General features: G+C 32.3%; 2 protein-coding genes across 4 annotated transcripts; one reads left to right on the forward strand and one right to left on the reverse strand.

Annotated features, from left to right (window-relative positions):
- The first annotated feature begins 3718 nt into the window (after nt 1-3718).
- LOC118056694 (glycylpeptide N-tetradecanoyltransferase 1) lies at nt 3719-6709 on the forward strand. Of its 2 annotated transcripts, XM_073406073.1 has the most exons (3): nt 3719-4091; nt 4355-5754; nt 6089-6709. In XM_073406073.1, exon 2 carries the CDS (start codon nt 4401-4403, stop codon nt 5706-5708), a length of 1308 nt encoding a protein of 435 aa, XP_073262174.1. In that variant the 5' UTR covers nt 3719-4091; nt 4355-4400; the 3' UTR covers nt 5709-5754; nt 6089-6709. The 2 variants fall into 2 exon arrangements, with proteins under 2 accessions (XP_073262174.1, XP_034924886.1); XM_035068995.2 differs by lacking the exon at nt 6089-6709 and having other exon boundaries at nt 3720-4091; nt 4355-5943.
- A 1561-nt stretch (nt 6710-8270) lies between these two features.
- On the reverse strand, nt 8271-11691 carry LOC118056695 (telomere repeat-binding factor 4). Of its 2 annotated transcripts, XM_035068997.2 has the most exons (7): nt 11527-11691; nt 10832-11277; nt 10534-10742; nt 10213-10297; nt 9510-9593; nt 8633-8912; nt 8271-8555 (listed from the first exon to the last, which is right to left on the reverse strand). In XM_035068997.2, exons 2-7 carry the CDS (start codon nt 10979-10981, stop codon nt 8524-8526), a joined length of 840 nt encoding a protein of 279 aa, XP_034924888.1. In that variant the 5' UTR covers nt 10982-11277; nt 11527-11691; the 3' UTR covers nt 8271-8523. The 2 variants fall into 2 exon arrangements, with proteins under 2 accessions (XP_034924888.1, XP_034924887.1); XM_035068996.2 differs by having other exon boundaries at nt 10832-11691.
- Nucleotides 11692-15265: the final 3574 nt, after the last annotated feature.

Here is a 15265-nt window from a genome sequence, read left to right on the forward strand (position 1 = left end):
TCTTTTTTTCCAAGCATGTTTAAAGGGAAAACTCACTAGTATTCTCTCATCGAATAGAATTTGTTAACATCAAGAATGATGAGTTTTGTTGTCGAAAAGTGGACAAACCAATAATTCTTCTTCCTCTCTATTTTTAGATGACTTTCTCTCTCATCTTTCAAAGTTAGAGACTAAAAAAAAGAACATTTGGACCAAAATAAAAATTATCGAGAATTTGAGATAATATATATATTATTCATGTTTTACATTGCAGTCCTATTTCTTTTAATTTGGTAGTCTTACCATTATTTCAAAATTAATCTTTTCTAATTAGGATATAAAAAGATTAAATTGAAAGAAATTGTATTTTGAAAATTTGAAAAGAAGGATAGGAGTTTTACTGTTGATATAGATAGTAACGATCCTTGGAAAACCATCCTTGAAAAACTACAAATCTTTTAGTAAATAGGTAGCAATGCTATATTCTAAGCAAAAATTCCTTTTATATGTCGTATAATTGGTAATTAGTCAAACTATAAGAACTTATATTAGCTTGCCTTCTTTTCATATATTTCATGACTTGTTTGTAATCCCATCATTTAATTGGGAAATGTATGTATTTGATGGGTTACTTTATGGAATCAAGAAGCAACCTATCTTTAGCTCTTAGATTATGGCCTAACTATATAGTTAACTTACTTAAATGATTGATATTTATCATGTGTAAATAGCTTTTAATGATATGAATAAAAATCATCTAACCTAATTCTATTCTTCAATTTGGCATCGAGCTTTTATGATAAGGACATGTTTATATCGAAAATAAGCATCCACTTGTTGACTATGTAAGAACAATAATTCTTCACTACTATATAGGGAAAGGAAGGCTAGAATTGATCAATTACAGTAAAATTGACGAAGTTTAGAAAGAGTTTAGATCGACAAGGGAAGACACGAAGCGATCAATCACAACATAAAAGTTCATATAATCGACTAAAAAAATTTAGTCCTATTCAGAGCAAGAGTTCGCAATGAAATAAATTGATATTTATAAGTTATGTTATGATTCAAGTAATTACTAGAAAAGGAGATGCACAATAAGTTATAATTCAGTTTGTATTAGGATTCATTATGTAATCTCCTTATCTAATATGAGTCATAACCCAATTTTTGAACAAATAATAAAAATTAAATATAGCTGACAATGGGGTTAAAACAACATAAAATTTGAAGTTTGGGGATGTAATTATAAAATTTGAGAGTTAATTAATCAATTTTGAAAGAATTAAAAGTTAAAGATTTAATTAAGGGTTAAATTGAACAATCCAGAAATTATGGACTGTTTTGTAAATAGTGTTATAATTTAGGGATTTAATTGAAATTAATCCAAAGGGGCAAAATTAAAAGAAATTTTTAATTGCTTAGAGGTCCAATTGCTGAATTTCCAAAGTTCAGGGGTCAAAATGAAAATGTCCATTGCCGATGAAACGTCGCCGTTGCTAGTAGAATCCATTGCTATCAAAACGTCGTTGTTGTTGGGAACATCCGTGTTCGTCTTCTCCATCCCGATTCAACAAGTTGAAAATCTACAACGGAGTCGATCCAAATGTGGACCACGTCTCTCGCCCATGATCTCGTCGGGGAAGATAACAGTCCTGCAAAGGCATGACTGGTTAGAGGCAAGCTGCTAGGTCTCTATAAAAAGGGGAAGAAAAACCCAGAACGGGGACAAAAAAATTAACCCAAAAACAGAGCAAGAACAGAGGTAGAACTGGAGCCAAAACAAAAGCAAAAAACCCAAAGAAAGAAATAATACACAGAGAAGGAGATGAGAGAAAACCATTTTGTAAAAAACAAAAAGAAGAGAGAATCAACATACCCATTACTTTCTCAGCTCGTTCATCTCAGAAACTGAGAAATCAAAAGAGGAGAGGACATGGGGGCACAACGGGGAGAGAAGGGAGAGCAGCGGTCACCAGTATCGCAGCCTTCTTCATAATCTCTAGAAGCAGGTGCGCCCAATTCCCCTTCATTGTATGTGTTCAATAAGCATTTGAACAGTGTGAAGGTAATTTAATTACCTTCGCACTGTTGATGCAAGCGTGAAATTGCTTCACGCGTGTATTAGCCTTCTACCCAGCTGGTCACTGGCTTGGGCCAGTGACCGACTCGGTGGTTGGGCCCGGCCCGGCTCGGCCCATATGGGCGGAGCCGGGCCCAACCTTAAAATAAATAAAAATAAAAATAAAAATAAAAAAAGGTCAAAAAAAATAAAAAATATGTATGCATGAATAAAAATAATCTAAATTTATTGGTTTACTCACTAACGTAGAGTCAGGAATAAAAATACCGGTTTAAATTTATATTACTTTTATTCATTGTATTTTATTTTATTTAGCTAGAAAAATAAAAAAAATATATGTACATGCGTAAAAATAAATTTATTTTTATTTATTTATTCACTGGCGCTAGAGTCGGGAAATAAAAAAATATTGATCTAATTTATTTTATAGCTACGTGATATTTACCAACACCAGAGTTGGAAGTATCTGTAGTTGAATATTCACTGGTGCTAGAATCAGGAATATTATAAGCAAATTATCATAGCGTAAACTAATAAACATTTAGCAATTTAGACGAAACTAGCAATGCAACCTGCCTCAGGTAGGACGTTCAAGGGGTGATAATATCTTTCCTTTTATGTAACCAGTCCCGAACCATAGAATCTATGTTGATCAGTTAGGGTTCCTAGTGACCATAATATTAGGTGGCGACTCCTTAAACAAGACCATTCCCCATCAAAGAATATGATGCCAAAAATCTATTCTTCCCAAAAATACTAATTTTTAAGGCTACCGCGATGTCGAGTGTGACAATATGAATAACATGTATACAATTAGATTTAAGTATTTTATGAAACTCTAATGTGCAATTATGATGTTTTCAATATACCTCTTAATATTTTAAAACATCATATTAATTTAGATACATTTCTAAATAGGGTTCTTGAATCAAAATAAAAGAACTTAAATATCTCTCAACAAAGTATAAACCTAAACTTTATATTTGAGAGAAAAAATCAAAGCATAAAAGAGAATGAAAATGCTAAAAATGAGACAAGAAAGAGTGAAAAAATCTGAAAAAATCGAAATAAAAAACTTATTTTTCACTCTATTTTTTATAATAAATTTTGAAAGTTAAAATGTTGAAAAATTAATAAGAATTAAATCCCATTATTATTAATATTTTATTAGCCACTATAAATCAATAGTTAAAAAAAACCAAAGCTTATTTGAATAGAAAAACCAGAGATTTTTTAGATTATTTTCTTATTGACCTATAATTCATTTAAATTATTTTAATTAAACAAGTGTCCAACATTTTTTAAGAAAAAAATACATAGTGTATAAGTTGGGTAAGATTTTTACAAATTGATTTAAGCCATTTTTTTTAAATTTTTTTGACTTGTAAAGAAGTTATAAATTTGTTTGATTAGGAATAATTTTTTACTGGAAAAAATTGTTGGGAAATTGAATCAAATTTTTTAATCATTATGGATTTTAACTTATATTATCTATTTTGTGTAATAAAACTATTTTGAGTTATTTTTACTATATTTATAATTTAAAATTATTTTGATTTTTTTTTTATCATCATTGATGTAAGAAAATGAAAATAATAATAATAATAATAATAAAACCGTCCCCCTAAACTCGCGTTCTCTTTGCGCACCAGGTTGCAAAACCGGATTTGGGATGCCCATGATCAATTTTTTATCGCATGTCATGAACATGCATTTTGTTGCAGACGGATTTTATGCTGACAAACAAACACAGATCTCAAAAACTAATAAAAGAAAGAAAGAAAGAAAAAGCGCTGGGATCAAATAAATTACCCTCCCAGGGGTTAAATCCTCACAAACCCCCACGCGCGGCAGTCCCCAAACTGAAACGAGAAATAAGCATCTTTTTAGCCGCCTCCCCAAACAATGTGAACGAAATTGGCTATGAGAATCTGATTGCTCCTCTCCTATCCTCTCCTCTCCTCTCCTCTCAAAACCATCAGGAGATCTGCAGTAACGTGAAGGTCTATTCTTGCAAAGATTCTGCAGCGTAAGTTGATAATCTCAATCTCTTCATCACATTCTTATAGATCTGTCAGCCTATGTCGTAGTAGATCTGAAATTTTCTTTTCCTTCTGTTTTTGTGTATGTGGTAATGGGTCAAGTGGAACAAGAAGGATGTGTACTTGTATGAACACAAATTACAACATACGAGTCTCAATACATTGATTCTACTGATTTCTGCATTCGTTGTTTCACTTTGTTTATTCGTTTTAGTTGGTGTTTTATATCAAGTTTTCTTTCATTTGATAGGGAATTTTCCAATAATTCTCGCTCCTGTTAGAATCCATTCGCTGAAATGGATAACAATAACAATTCACCACCTGTGTCTTCGAAAGAAAACCCAGATCATGATTCTGAGACGAACCTAATTGCCAAGGAAGATAGCTCCCTCGCAACTATAGCCCGTAGGTTTCAGGACTCCATTTCCTTAGGCAAGACACACAAGTTCTGGGAAAGTCAACCTGTTGGTCAATTCAAAGACATTGGTGATTCAAGTTTGCCCGAGGGCCCTATTGAGTCTCCAACCCCACTATCTGAAGTTAAACAAGAACCATACAATCTCCCTACTCAGTATGAATGGACCACCTGTGACATGGAGTCCGAGGAGACTTGCAATGAGGTCTATAATCTCTTGAAAAACAACTATGTTGAAGATGATGAGAACATGTTTAGGTTTAATTACTCACAGGAGTTTCTTAGATGGGCTTTGTGTCCCCCGGGTTACTATCCAAGCTGGCACATTGGGGTTCGTGCCAAAGCTTCCCAGAAGCTCGTTGCTTTCATCACAGGTGTCCCTGCAAGGATTCGGGTGCGTGATGAAGTTGTGAAAATGGTTGAGATCAATTTCTTGTGTGTTCATAAGAAGCTTCGGTCGAAGAGACTTGCCCCTGTTATGATCAAGGAGGTTACTAGGAGGGTTCATTTAGAGAATATTTGGCAAGCAGCATATACTGCTGGTGTGGTTCTTCCAACACCAATAACAACCTGTCAGTATTGGCACAGGTCTTTGAACCCGAAAAAGCTTATTGATGTTGGCTTTTCAAGGCTTGGTGCAAGGATGACAATGAGTCGGACAATAAAACTCTACAAGCTACCAGATTCCCCCGCCACCCCTGGATTTAGAAAAATGGAACTTCGTGATGTACCTGCTGTTACAAGGTTGCTAAGAAATTACTTGAGCCAGTTTGTTGTTGCGCCTGATTTTGATGAGAATGATGTGGAGCACTGGCTTCTTCCAACTGAGAACGTGGTTGATAGTTACTTGGTTGAGAGTCCAGAGACTCATGAGATCACTGACTTCTGCAGCTTCTACACGCTTCCATCCTCTATCCTAGGCAACCAGAATTACTTGACGTTGAAAGCTGCTTATTCATATTACAATGTTTGCGTGAAGACTCCATTGCTTCAGTTAATGAATGATGCACTGATTGTTGCCAAGCAGAAGGATTTTGATGTTTTTAATGCATTGGATGTCATGCATAACGAGTCTTTCCTGAAGGAACTGAAATTTGGACCAGGCGATGGGCAACTACACTACTATCTTTACAATTACCGCTTACAGCATGCCTTGAGACCCTCGGAACTGGGGCTTGTCCTCTTATAGATTGAAATATCTGAAAGTTGGTCCTGCAGTATCTTTGACTGAATGGGTATGTGGTTGCCCGTATTTTTGTTTTCCCTCAGCACTAGGGTCAGATTATGCACTGTATTTGAGAAAAAAAAAAGCTTGTGTTTCCATAAGCTTAAGTTTTTGAGGCAATTGCAATGTTATTCGCTTTTCATTATGTTCTCTGGACACGAAAATTGTTTTGAGAGCTTGAATAACCCTTTTGAGTTCATGTCGCCATCTTTTTTTTCCCCCTTCCTTCATGCTACAGACAATAGTTTGCTTTATTTATTGCTTAAGGTCACACGAGGTCTTTTCATAAATCTATTTGCTATATCTGATCTTCTGACATTAACTAAATTTGTTCTGTTGAGTAGCTTTCCATATTTGGATCTCCCATCTCCCACACAACGATGGTTGATCTAAAGTCTGAAGAAGATACTTGGGGTGGGGATGTTGCTCAACGTTAAAATCAATCACTAACTACAAGATAATTGAACTGGGATATCACTTCTTGCTTTGACTTGGGACCTGGGGGCAGTATGCTTTTTTGCCGCTTTTTTTAGTCTTGCATGTGCTAAATGGAACGGTAAATTTCTTTGTTTTAATAAACGGGGACAGCATTTTAGTATGGGCTGTAATACCATGTGTAACTGCTTTCTTATCCATGGTTGAAGCCCTGGATCGCTGCATCAATCGATTTTGTTTATTGACATATCCAAGACAGCTGTTTCCACAGTCATGGCGACCTATCTTAGTAGTTGCTCCGGTTGACTGGCAAAGCAACAGATAAACTGGTAAATAGAGCTCGCTTTTTCTGCTACTACTGCATGATATGACATCATGTTTTAGAAACAGAATTCAGAAAAAGATCGTGATGGTCTCTGTTCAAATTTCAGATGTTTTATTTTATTTTTCATCCAGCGTATCATGTTGTGGAAATAGCATCATGACTCCGATTCTCGTTAGCCGCCATGTAATTAAAATAATAGTGATATTTTATTAATTATTTTTAAAAAAACAAATATAAAAAGGAAATAATAAAATCTATAATTCACTAGAAGCTACAAGCATATCTTGTCTAATTTTTTTCTATTTGTATTTATTTATTTATTCAAAATAAGTAAAGAAGAACTAATAGGATGTTATTAAGTACTCTCTTAATATCATAAAATTTCTTGGTTGGTTAAAAGCATGAATTCTTAATTTAGGCTCATATTAAAACAAAAGTTAAAAAAAATCAATCTTTACCATCAAACACAATTTATTATAGATAGAAATAATGAAATGATTGTTTTATTATTCTCAAACAAAATCATTTAACTAACTATTAGTAATAAAATAATTTTTTTTAAAGGATTAATTTGTTATTATCATATTAATCGAGAATAAATTAAACATTTAACATTTATAATGTATAATGAAATGATTTAAAAACCTTTACAAGTAAAAAAAACAAACAATGGTCCAGAGGCTTTTTAGTCTTGTAACTCTTTGATTGCATAGTGCAATGATTACATTGTCCCCTTTTTTTTTTTTTTTAATGGCATCTAAATTTTTTATTTATTTATTTTCATCATGATTTTTTTAGTTATAATCAATTTCAATGAAGGGCAATTTAGTTTTTTAACAAATATAAATATAGTTAAAAGAGAAGGTGGCTAGTGCATGATATGCACATGCTAGTAAGTGGGAGGCATTCATGCTTTTTGGGCTACACATGCGGTGTTTTTTTACGGTAAAACATTGCCTTCTATAATAACGTTGGAAGCATTGCGTTGTTCTCTTTTTAGTTGTTAGGCACGAAATAATAGTTGGACTCTAATGAATTTTTTTTTTCTTTATTTTTTCTCTCTCCTCGACTCTAATTTCACATTTTCCTTCTCCAAAAATCAAGTGTATCCTTTCATTTCATGTTTACATCAATTTTGATCTTTATTTTTTTTAATTGTTATTTGTTTTGCTTTTTATTTTTTTCTAAGTTATTGTTTTTTCAATTTCATCCCTTAATATTTTTTTCATTTAATTTTTGTATCCGACTTGATTCTTATTTTTATTCTTTTGATTGTTATATATTTTTTTTATTCTTTTCTTTTTTTTTTCAATTTAATCTCTCATTATTATTTTTTATTTAGTTATTATACTAGATTTGATTTTTTTTATTTTGATAGTTATTTGTTGACTTATTATACTACTTATCAATTTAATCAATTTATCGGTTATTTTACTTACCCCTCTTAAATAGAAAGTATAAGTGTATTTCTGAACTAAATCCTGACCAGTGAAAAAAAAGAGAGAGAGAACGCCCAACAGTTTTCCAGTTCCTACCATACTTGGAACTAGTCATGCATCCTTTCCCAGACAATGTTATCATCACTTGGCGCGGCCAGACTCGGTCATTATTAACACATTATAGAGCATCAAACTAAAAGATGAAAGGCCATAATCAAAGCTCATGCTTCCTTGTCATGCACACTGCATTTGCACATTCTAATAGATTTTCAGGAAAAACCATACTTTGTCTAGCAGATCAAGATAATTTTTGGTTTGAGAATCAAGAAAGAGGAATTGCCGCTTCTGCTACTATGCCATCTTTGTCAAATCAAAGAAACATGAGCTTTAAGGACATCAAAACAAAATGTGTTCTGCAATATCTTCTCTGAGAAATTACACTATAATTGCTACCACAAAACCAGCCATAAGATTTAGCTTGATCATGCCTGGAAAAACTATGAATAACAGGCACTATTTACATGCATTCTAGTTGTTGGGTCATCTCCAGTCCGTTTTTTTAAAAGTCCAAGCTCGTATCTCATCCCATGACCACAATCTCACCTCGTGAACCTGCCAAAGTAAGGAATAAGGACACAAGTTAATAGAAAGTGGAAAAGCAGTGACTGAAGAAGCAAGGATGAATTTACATTTCTCAAGTATCTCGTTGGCCAACTGTAGTAGTGAATTTGCATCTTCAGCCATCTTTGAAACCCTCTCTGACTCCTTAACTGCTTCAGTTGCAACAAATGATTTGTTTTCTGCTTCTGCAACCATATATGCAGCATCATCTGCTGCTTCTGCGACGGTATCGCCAGAATTTATAAGGCCAGTATTCTGTTCAGGCTTGGGACGCACCTCTTTCTGCTTAGGAGTTGGTGTTTTTGTCCCAAATGAAGAAGCTTTCTTTATCTTGTAGCAATTTTGGACCTGCATTTAATTCGTTAAAACTTTCAACCATTCAGCATGTACTCCCAATGTCTACATAGCATAACTTTGTGTTAAATATTCTCGTACGAACAAACTGTTCCCTTCCACGACTAAAACAAATTCCCTTTTCTGCTTCTATAAATGTCATAGTTTTTCCTTCAGTTCGTTGAAGGATAAAAGAAAATATACAAGAGATTGGGTATTCTTTGCAGCGATCACTAGTGACAAGTTTACTATCATTTGTTTCCAATGATATTATTAAAAAGAATTAATGAACAAATTTTACAAACCCATATATGAATCTCTATCCTCTCCATTCATTTTTTGTGGGGTGTGGCGGTGATGGTCTTTGAGAAATGCAATCAACTTGCTACAACAAACTCTTCCTCTTCAATCCCAATTCTCCATGAAGCAATAAAAGTATGAACAAAGAGGAGACGATCGCAACAAAATGCAAATGGAAATTAAAAAAAGGAAACAACTTGATTCAACATTTTAAATTAAAGAAAAACTATTTAGCAGTGTGACAAGGTGAGCTGATGTATTAGGGATATTATCATCAGCAAAGAAGTTACATTGGAAAGATAAACAACTCACCTTTTCAAGTTTTTCCTGAGCTACAAGCCTCCTCAACCTTGAACTTAATTGCCTCCTACAATTTTGTGGTAACTCTTGCCTTCTCTGTGTGAATTATCGAGAAAAAACAAACATTGGCATCATATTTCTTAAAAATCATAGAGCCGGGAAAATCACCAATGGTAAATAAGAAATAATAACAAGAAACTAATGGTTGATTTACATAATTTATGTTTTCATAATCATACACTAATCTCATCCAGAAACGTGGTTTCTTATTCTTTCCTTTTAGTTTTCCTTTCTCAGGATAGCGACCTCTGAGGTATGCCCAGGGGTGTGGGATATGGATGAAATGACTTGCTCCTGATACTGTTTATGAGTCAGAGGAATATTAACAATTTTCTCCTCTCCTCTCCATGCACAACATGTTAGATGAGAGAGATTTCAAGGGCATTGGTTCTCTTTCTCCTATTGCAGCTCTAGGAGTTTAACACATGATATACTTGGCAAGTCCAATTCTAGTCCATATCTCAAAAAGAAAAAGAAAACAAAGGTATACAATCCATATGTATTCTACATCAAGTCCAACTACATGATTGCCAGAGCTAACAAAATCAAAGAGATTGTGTCCCATATCGCAAGTACAAACCAATCTTGATGGTAAATCAATGACTATAAGATACAAAAACAGAAAACATTTCAAGGAAACAAAATTCGTTCAGACCTCAATGTAGCTGATGATTGCACTAGTGTCTGCTCCATTTGGCTCATTCAATGCTGAAATTGCTTCAAAAATCATTGCATCGTATCTGCCAAATCAAGTAATTCAATCAAATATCAAGGCATTGTTGAAATTTCTCCAAGTGTAGGTAGGCACGCCACGCCACAATTCTAAATTACTTTATACCGAGAAAGCAATGCTTGACTTATGATCCATACAAATTATGTCATTATAATACATACACTAATTGGCACCAACTCAAAGGAACTCACAAACCATCTTGTTCCATTAAAAAAAATAAAAAATGGAATTTAAAGCACGTACTTGGGAGCAGTTTTTGAATCTGCTGCAGCTTCGGAAGAATCGTCGATAACGACATCAACCGCAGCAACAGCAGAAGAATGAGGATTGGACAGAGGAGTTGAAGCAGCAACAACAGCAGCAGCATCGGGATTGGATTTCGCTTTTAGCGTCCGTGACTTGTCCTTAACGCTTTGGCTACCGGCACTTACAGTCATATTCCTCCATTTATCCTATTGACATTAACATTATTAATATTATATCATCAAATCATACAACAATTACAATAATAATAAAAAACGAACAAAAAAGAAAAGAAAACCTTGAGATCGATATTAGAGCGAGAACGAAGGTAAGGATTGAACTCGGGGTCTCTCTGTATGTTTTTCCATTTTCCAGTACCGTGTTTGGCAACGCCTGCTCTTAACGCTTCTTCTTCCTCTGATTTCCACTTTTGCTTTGGATTCCCCATCTCTCCGTTGGCAGTCCTTCAAAATTTCTTATTATTAAGGGTTTGTTTATGCCTTCATGTGATATGATCTTGTTCTTCTCTGCTACTCGACCTTGAGGTACTCGGCAGGGCAAGGCAACAGTTGATGTGCCAGCCCTAATTTTGCAATTGAGAAGCAAAATATGAGTATGGTGTCGTAGTTTCCTTATTTGACAATGCAAGGCAAAAAAGAAACGACGTCGGTTGGACAGTTAACACTGGTCCTCCATGGGAGCAGCATTGTTCAGTTGCTTTGCCAATCTAAGACGTCCATGTGGCTGTTTTGGGATGACAGTTGAAGAGATGATGAGCAAGGTAAAGACCAGACAAGGAGTCACGTTGTATCTTCATAACTTTTTTTTTTAAGAAAAAAAAAACATTTTCAACAAATACTGCGAGAGATTATAAAGATGTTTCTCTCAAGTCTAAAGACTGTCACTAGTAGATATCATCTTCGATTTTCAACAACAGTAATGGCCTTCTTCTTTTTTGACACATTAAAAACAGAAGAAGAGAGAAAGTAGTACCATACGAGCAGAAATCAAGAAAAGAGAGTGGAAATTAAAAATGGTGGAGAGCGTAGGAGCTCCACATTTCGGAGCGATGGCGGCAGTGTTTTCTTGTCCTATGGGCATGGAGGTCAGAAACAGGAGTAGCCTCACAGCCACAGCCACGGAAGAGGAGTAGTACACAACTATAATACTAATAAAATAACACCGACAAAATATTCAGTCGTATTTAAACATTCATGGATGGAAAAACATTCATCTAAAATAAATTTAAAGCATATTTATTTTTATATTTTAAAAGTAGTTTTTTTTTAAAAAAATTATTTATTTTATATTAAAATTTTATTTTTATTTTTCAAATCATTTTGATATGTTGATGTTAAAAATAATTTTTTAAAAATAAAAACAATTATTTTAATGTATTTTTAAATGAAAAACACTTTGAAAAGAAACCACAATTATAATTTCAAACACCTTCTTAATCTTAGATGGGCATTGGTAATAGAAAAATATATCATTGATGTTTTCTATCTTGTCGGTCATTCTGTTAATAATATAATTATCAATTGATTTACAGATGAAAGAAATATGTCAAACAAAAAACATTTACTGACGTCATTATATCAGTAATTTCATTAGTGACCGTGACATATTAAAAAAAAAAATACATTATTAGTAATTTCATTGCTGATAGAATCCATATTACTGATGAAATCAACTCGTCAGATATTCATATATTGTCAATGACATGGTCCTATAAATTTTTTTATCCAACTCTTTAAAACTTTTTGATAGACTTAGTTTATTACTAATTCTTTCTGTAATTGTCAATAACAAAGTCCTATAATTTTTTTTCATGCTCTCTTGAACTATCCAAGGGACTTAGTCCGTTGGTAATGTTGTACGTGATTACTATTCTATTGGTAATTCATTTTGTGATTATTATTCTGTTGGTAATTCCATCAATATTATATTTAATATTTTTAAAAATTGAAATAAACAAAACAAAGAAAATTAAAAGAAATAAACCAAAATTCTATTATTAATTTAAAAATATTATTGAATATAATTTATCTAAAGAACATAAGTTGAAGAAGGAGAAAGAGGTGGAGGTGGAGGTGGAGGTGGATCTTTGTTAGGATTAGGTGGGTGATGGGGTAGACCAGATGTACTACCAGGGCTTAACAATAGCTCATCGTACAATCGCCAAAGTTTGGCCATCATGGATCTAAGTTGGATTGTCTTAGCATTAAGCTAACCCGTCTGAGCCTTAACTTGTTCTCATACAATTATCTGGACGACCGAAGATTGGAAGTTCAAACTCGATTGCGAGGAACAAACGGTTAATACATATCCTTAACCATAGTATTTGAGATACTATAAACCTGATTTTTTCTTTCCACAACCCTATTTTATTAGGGAGTTCTATGAGTTGAAAATTTATGGTGGTATCATTTTTCTTCACAAAACATTTTAAACAAATCATTTATAAATTCATCACCATAATCACTTCTTATGTTTATTATGGAAAAACTGACATTGAAAACTTTACAATTTCATAAATTGTTTCATCTTTAGATTTCAAAAACAAAACCCAAGTATATCTTGTAAAGTCATCAATAATTACAAATACATATCTATTACCACATATACTTCTAGTTCTAATGGGTCCAAAACCATCTACATAGTAATTCTAAGCCTCATTTGTTTCATGAAAAATAGTTTTTTAGAAACCACTTTTTCAAATTTTCTTGTATTTATTTTCCGTTAGAAAAGTTGGTCAACAAAAAATACTTTTCAATTAAAGGAAAATTGGGTTTGGTTTTCTGGAAAATGTTTTTCTTTTATTTTAGACAAAAAACACTTTCCAGAATTTGTGAAAAATTTAGAAATGTCATGTTATTTGCTGATTTTATCAAATTTGGTCCTCAAACTTTTAATTGTTATATATTTTGTTTTGAATATTGTTTTTCAATTTCATCCCTTAGAATTTGATTTAATTTGATTTTTATATCAACTTTGGTCCTTATTTTTATGATTGTTCTTTGCTTTTGTCTTATTATTTTCTTAATTGAAATTTTTTATCCGTCAGATTTAATCCTTATTCTTTTGATTGTTTTTTATTTTATTTGAAATAATTTAAGAAATTGTAATTTTTTTTTAAATTTCATCATCTTTCAACTTTTTATCTGTTAGATTTGATCTCTATTATTTTGATTGTTATTTATTTTTATTTGAGATAATTTATGAAATTATATTTTTTTTTCAATTTCATTCTCATTTTAACCTTTTAATTTGTATAATTTTTTCTTTGTTATTTTAATAAACTTAAAAAAAATATGAGTAACTTATTTTTCAACTGATTTTCCATGATATCGCCAAATATTGAAAAGTGTTTCCCAACTTATTTTTCATGATACTATCAAATATTGGAAAATAATTCACTTTCCAGGAATCTATTTTTCAAGGAAACCACTTTTCAAAAGAAAACTACTTTTTAGCAAACAAACAGGGTCTAAATGTCTATCGATTGAAATGTGATTTTTTCTTTTAAAAGAAGTTTTCACTTGTTTACCCATTTAGCAAGCATCACATCACTTTTCCTTTTTAAATGCCATATAAGAGATCTTTAACTAGTTTATTTTTAACTAGCTTATAAATGATATCCATACTAACGTGACTTAGTCTTCTATGCCAAAGAAAACTGTCAATAATGCTAGTAACAAAACAACTTTCTTTTCTTATGCATGCATCAATTTTAATCTTGTAGACATTTCCTTTTCTATTTCCTACATAGATTACTTTATCATCTTCAAGAATTAAACAACATGCATGATTGAAAACAATTTTATAGCCTTTATCACATAGTTGACTAATGTTAAGCAAATTATATTTTAAGCTATTAACAAGAAAAACCTTTTCAATTGAAGGAGAAGATTTACCTCCAATATTGCTAACTCTAATTATTTTACCTTTTGAGTTGTCTCCAAGTATGACATTTTCTCTATTGCTTATGGTAATGCTTGATAATAATGAGTTGTCTCTGATCATATATCTTGAGCAAGCACTATCCAAAAAACCATTCTCCATACTCCATTGATTCCTACACATAAAAATCAAGATGATATTTTTGGTACCCATACATTTGTAGGTCCTTTGTTGTTAGAGGTTATTCCTTTTGGAACCTAAGTCATTTTATAATCTTTGTCCTTCTTAATAAGACATGTATAAATCAAATGACTTATAGCTCTATAATAATTTCATTTATGGTTAGGGTCATAGGATTGTTTAGCTTTAACAAAATAACTCTTTAAATACTTTTGGTTCTTTTTAGGTTGGTAACCTAAACCTCTTTTGTTAAACACACATCTTTGGCTTGAAAGCATATTTTTTAGGATTTTTTAGCCTTGTGTGAATTTAGCTAAAGTTTTGTTTAACTTGTTTATTTTTTCTTTTAAAGATTTCTTTTCATCTTCAAATAGATTTATCTTGTTACTATCATCAATCACAATGTAACCTTTCTTTTCTAAAGTTTCTTTCTCTATAAGTAAGCATGCATAATTCTTTTTCAATTAACTATATTTTGAACCTAATTTCTTAAATTCATCATATAGTGATTCAAATGCATAATACAACTCATTATAAGTAGGGTCGGATTCATCATCCAAAGATTGTATTTTATTTCACTTTCAATTTCTATAAAGCACATGTTTACCATATATTCTTCTTCATCACTTAAACTTGAATTCGAATCATC

Source organism: Populus alba, chromosome 18 (genome assembly GCF_005239225.2).
Source record: "Populus alba chromosome 18, ASM523922v2, whole genome shotgun sequence".
NCBI classification, from domain to species: Eukaryota; Viridiplantae; Streptophyta; class Magnoliopsida; order Malpighiales; family Salicaceae; genus Populus; species Populus alba.

Excerpts from the sequence above, each read along its gene's own strand:
- LOC118056695 (XM_035068997.2), bottom strand. The coding sequence starts at position 10,981 with ATGGGGAATCCAAAGCAAAAGTGGAAATCAGAGGAAGAAGAAGCGTTA. Across the intron at positions 10,743-10,831 it reads GCTCTAATATCGATCTCAAG|GATAAATGGAGGAATATGAC; the intron begins GTTTTCTTTTCT and ends TAATGTCAATAG. Across the intron at positions 10,298-10,533 it reads GATTCAAAAACTGCTCCCAA|ATACGATGCAATGATTTTTG; the intron begins GTACGTGCTTTA and ends TTGATTTGGCAG.
- LOC118056694 (XM_073406073.1), top strand. The coding sequence starts at position 4,401 with ATGGATAACAATAACAATTCACCACCTGTGTCTTCGAAAGAAAACCCA.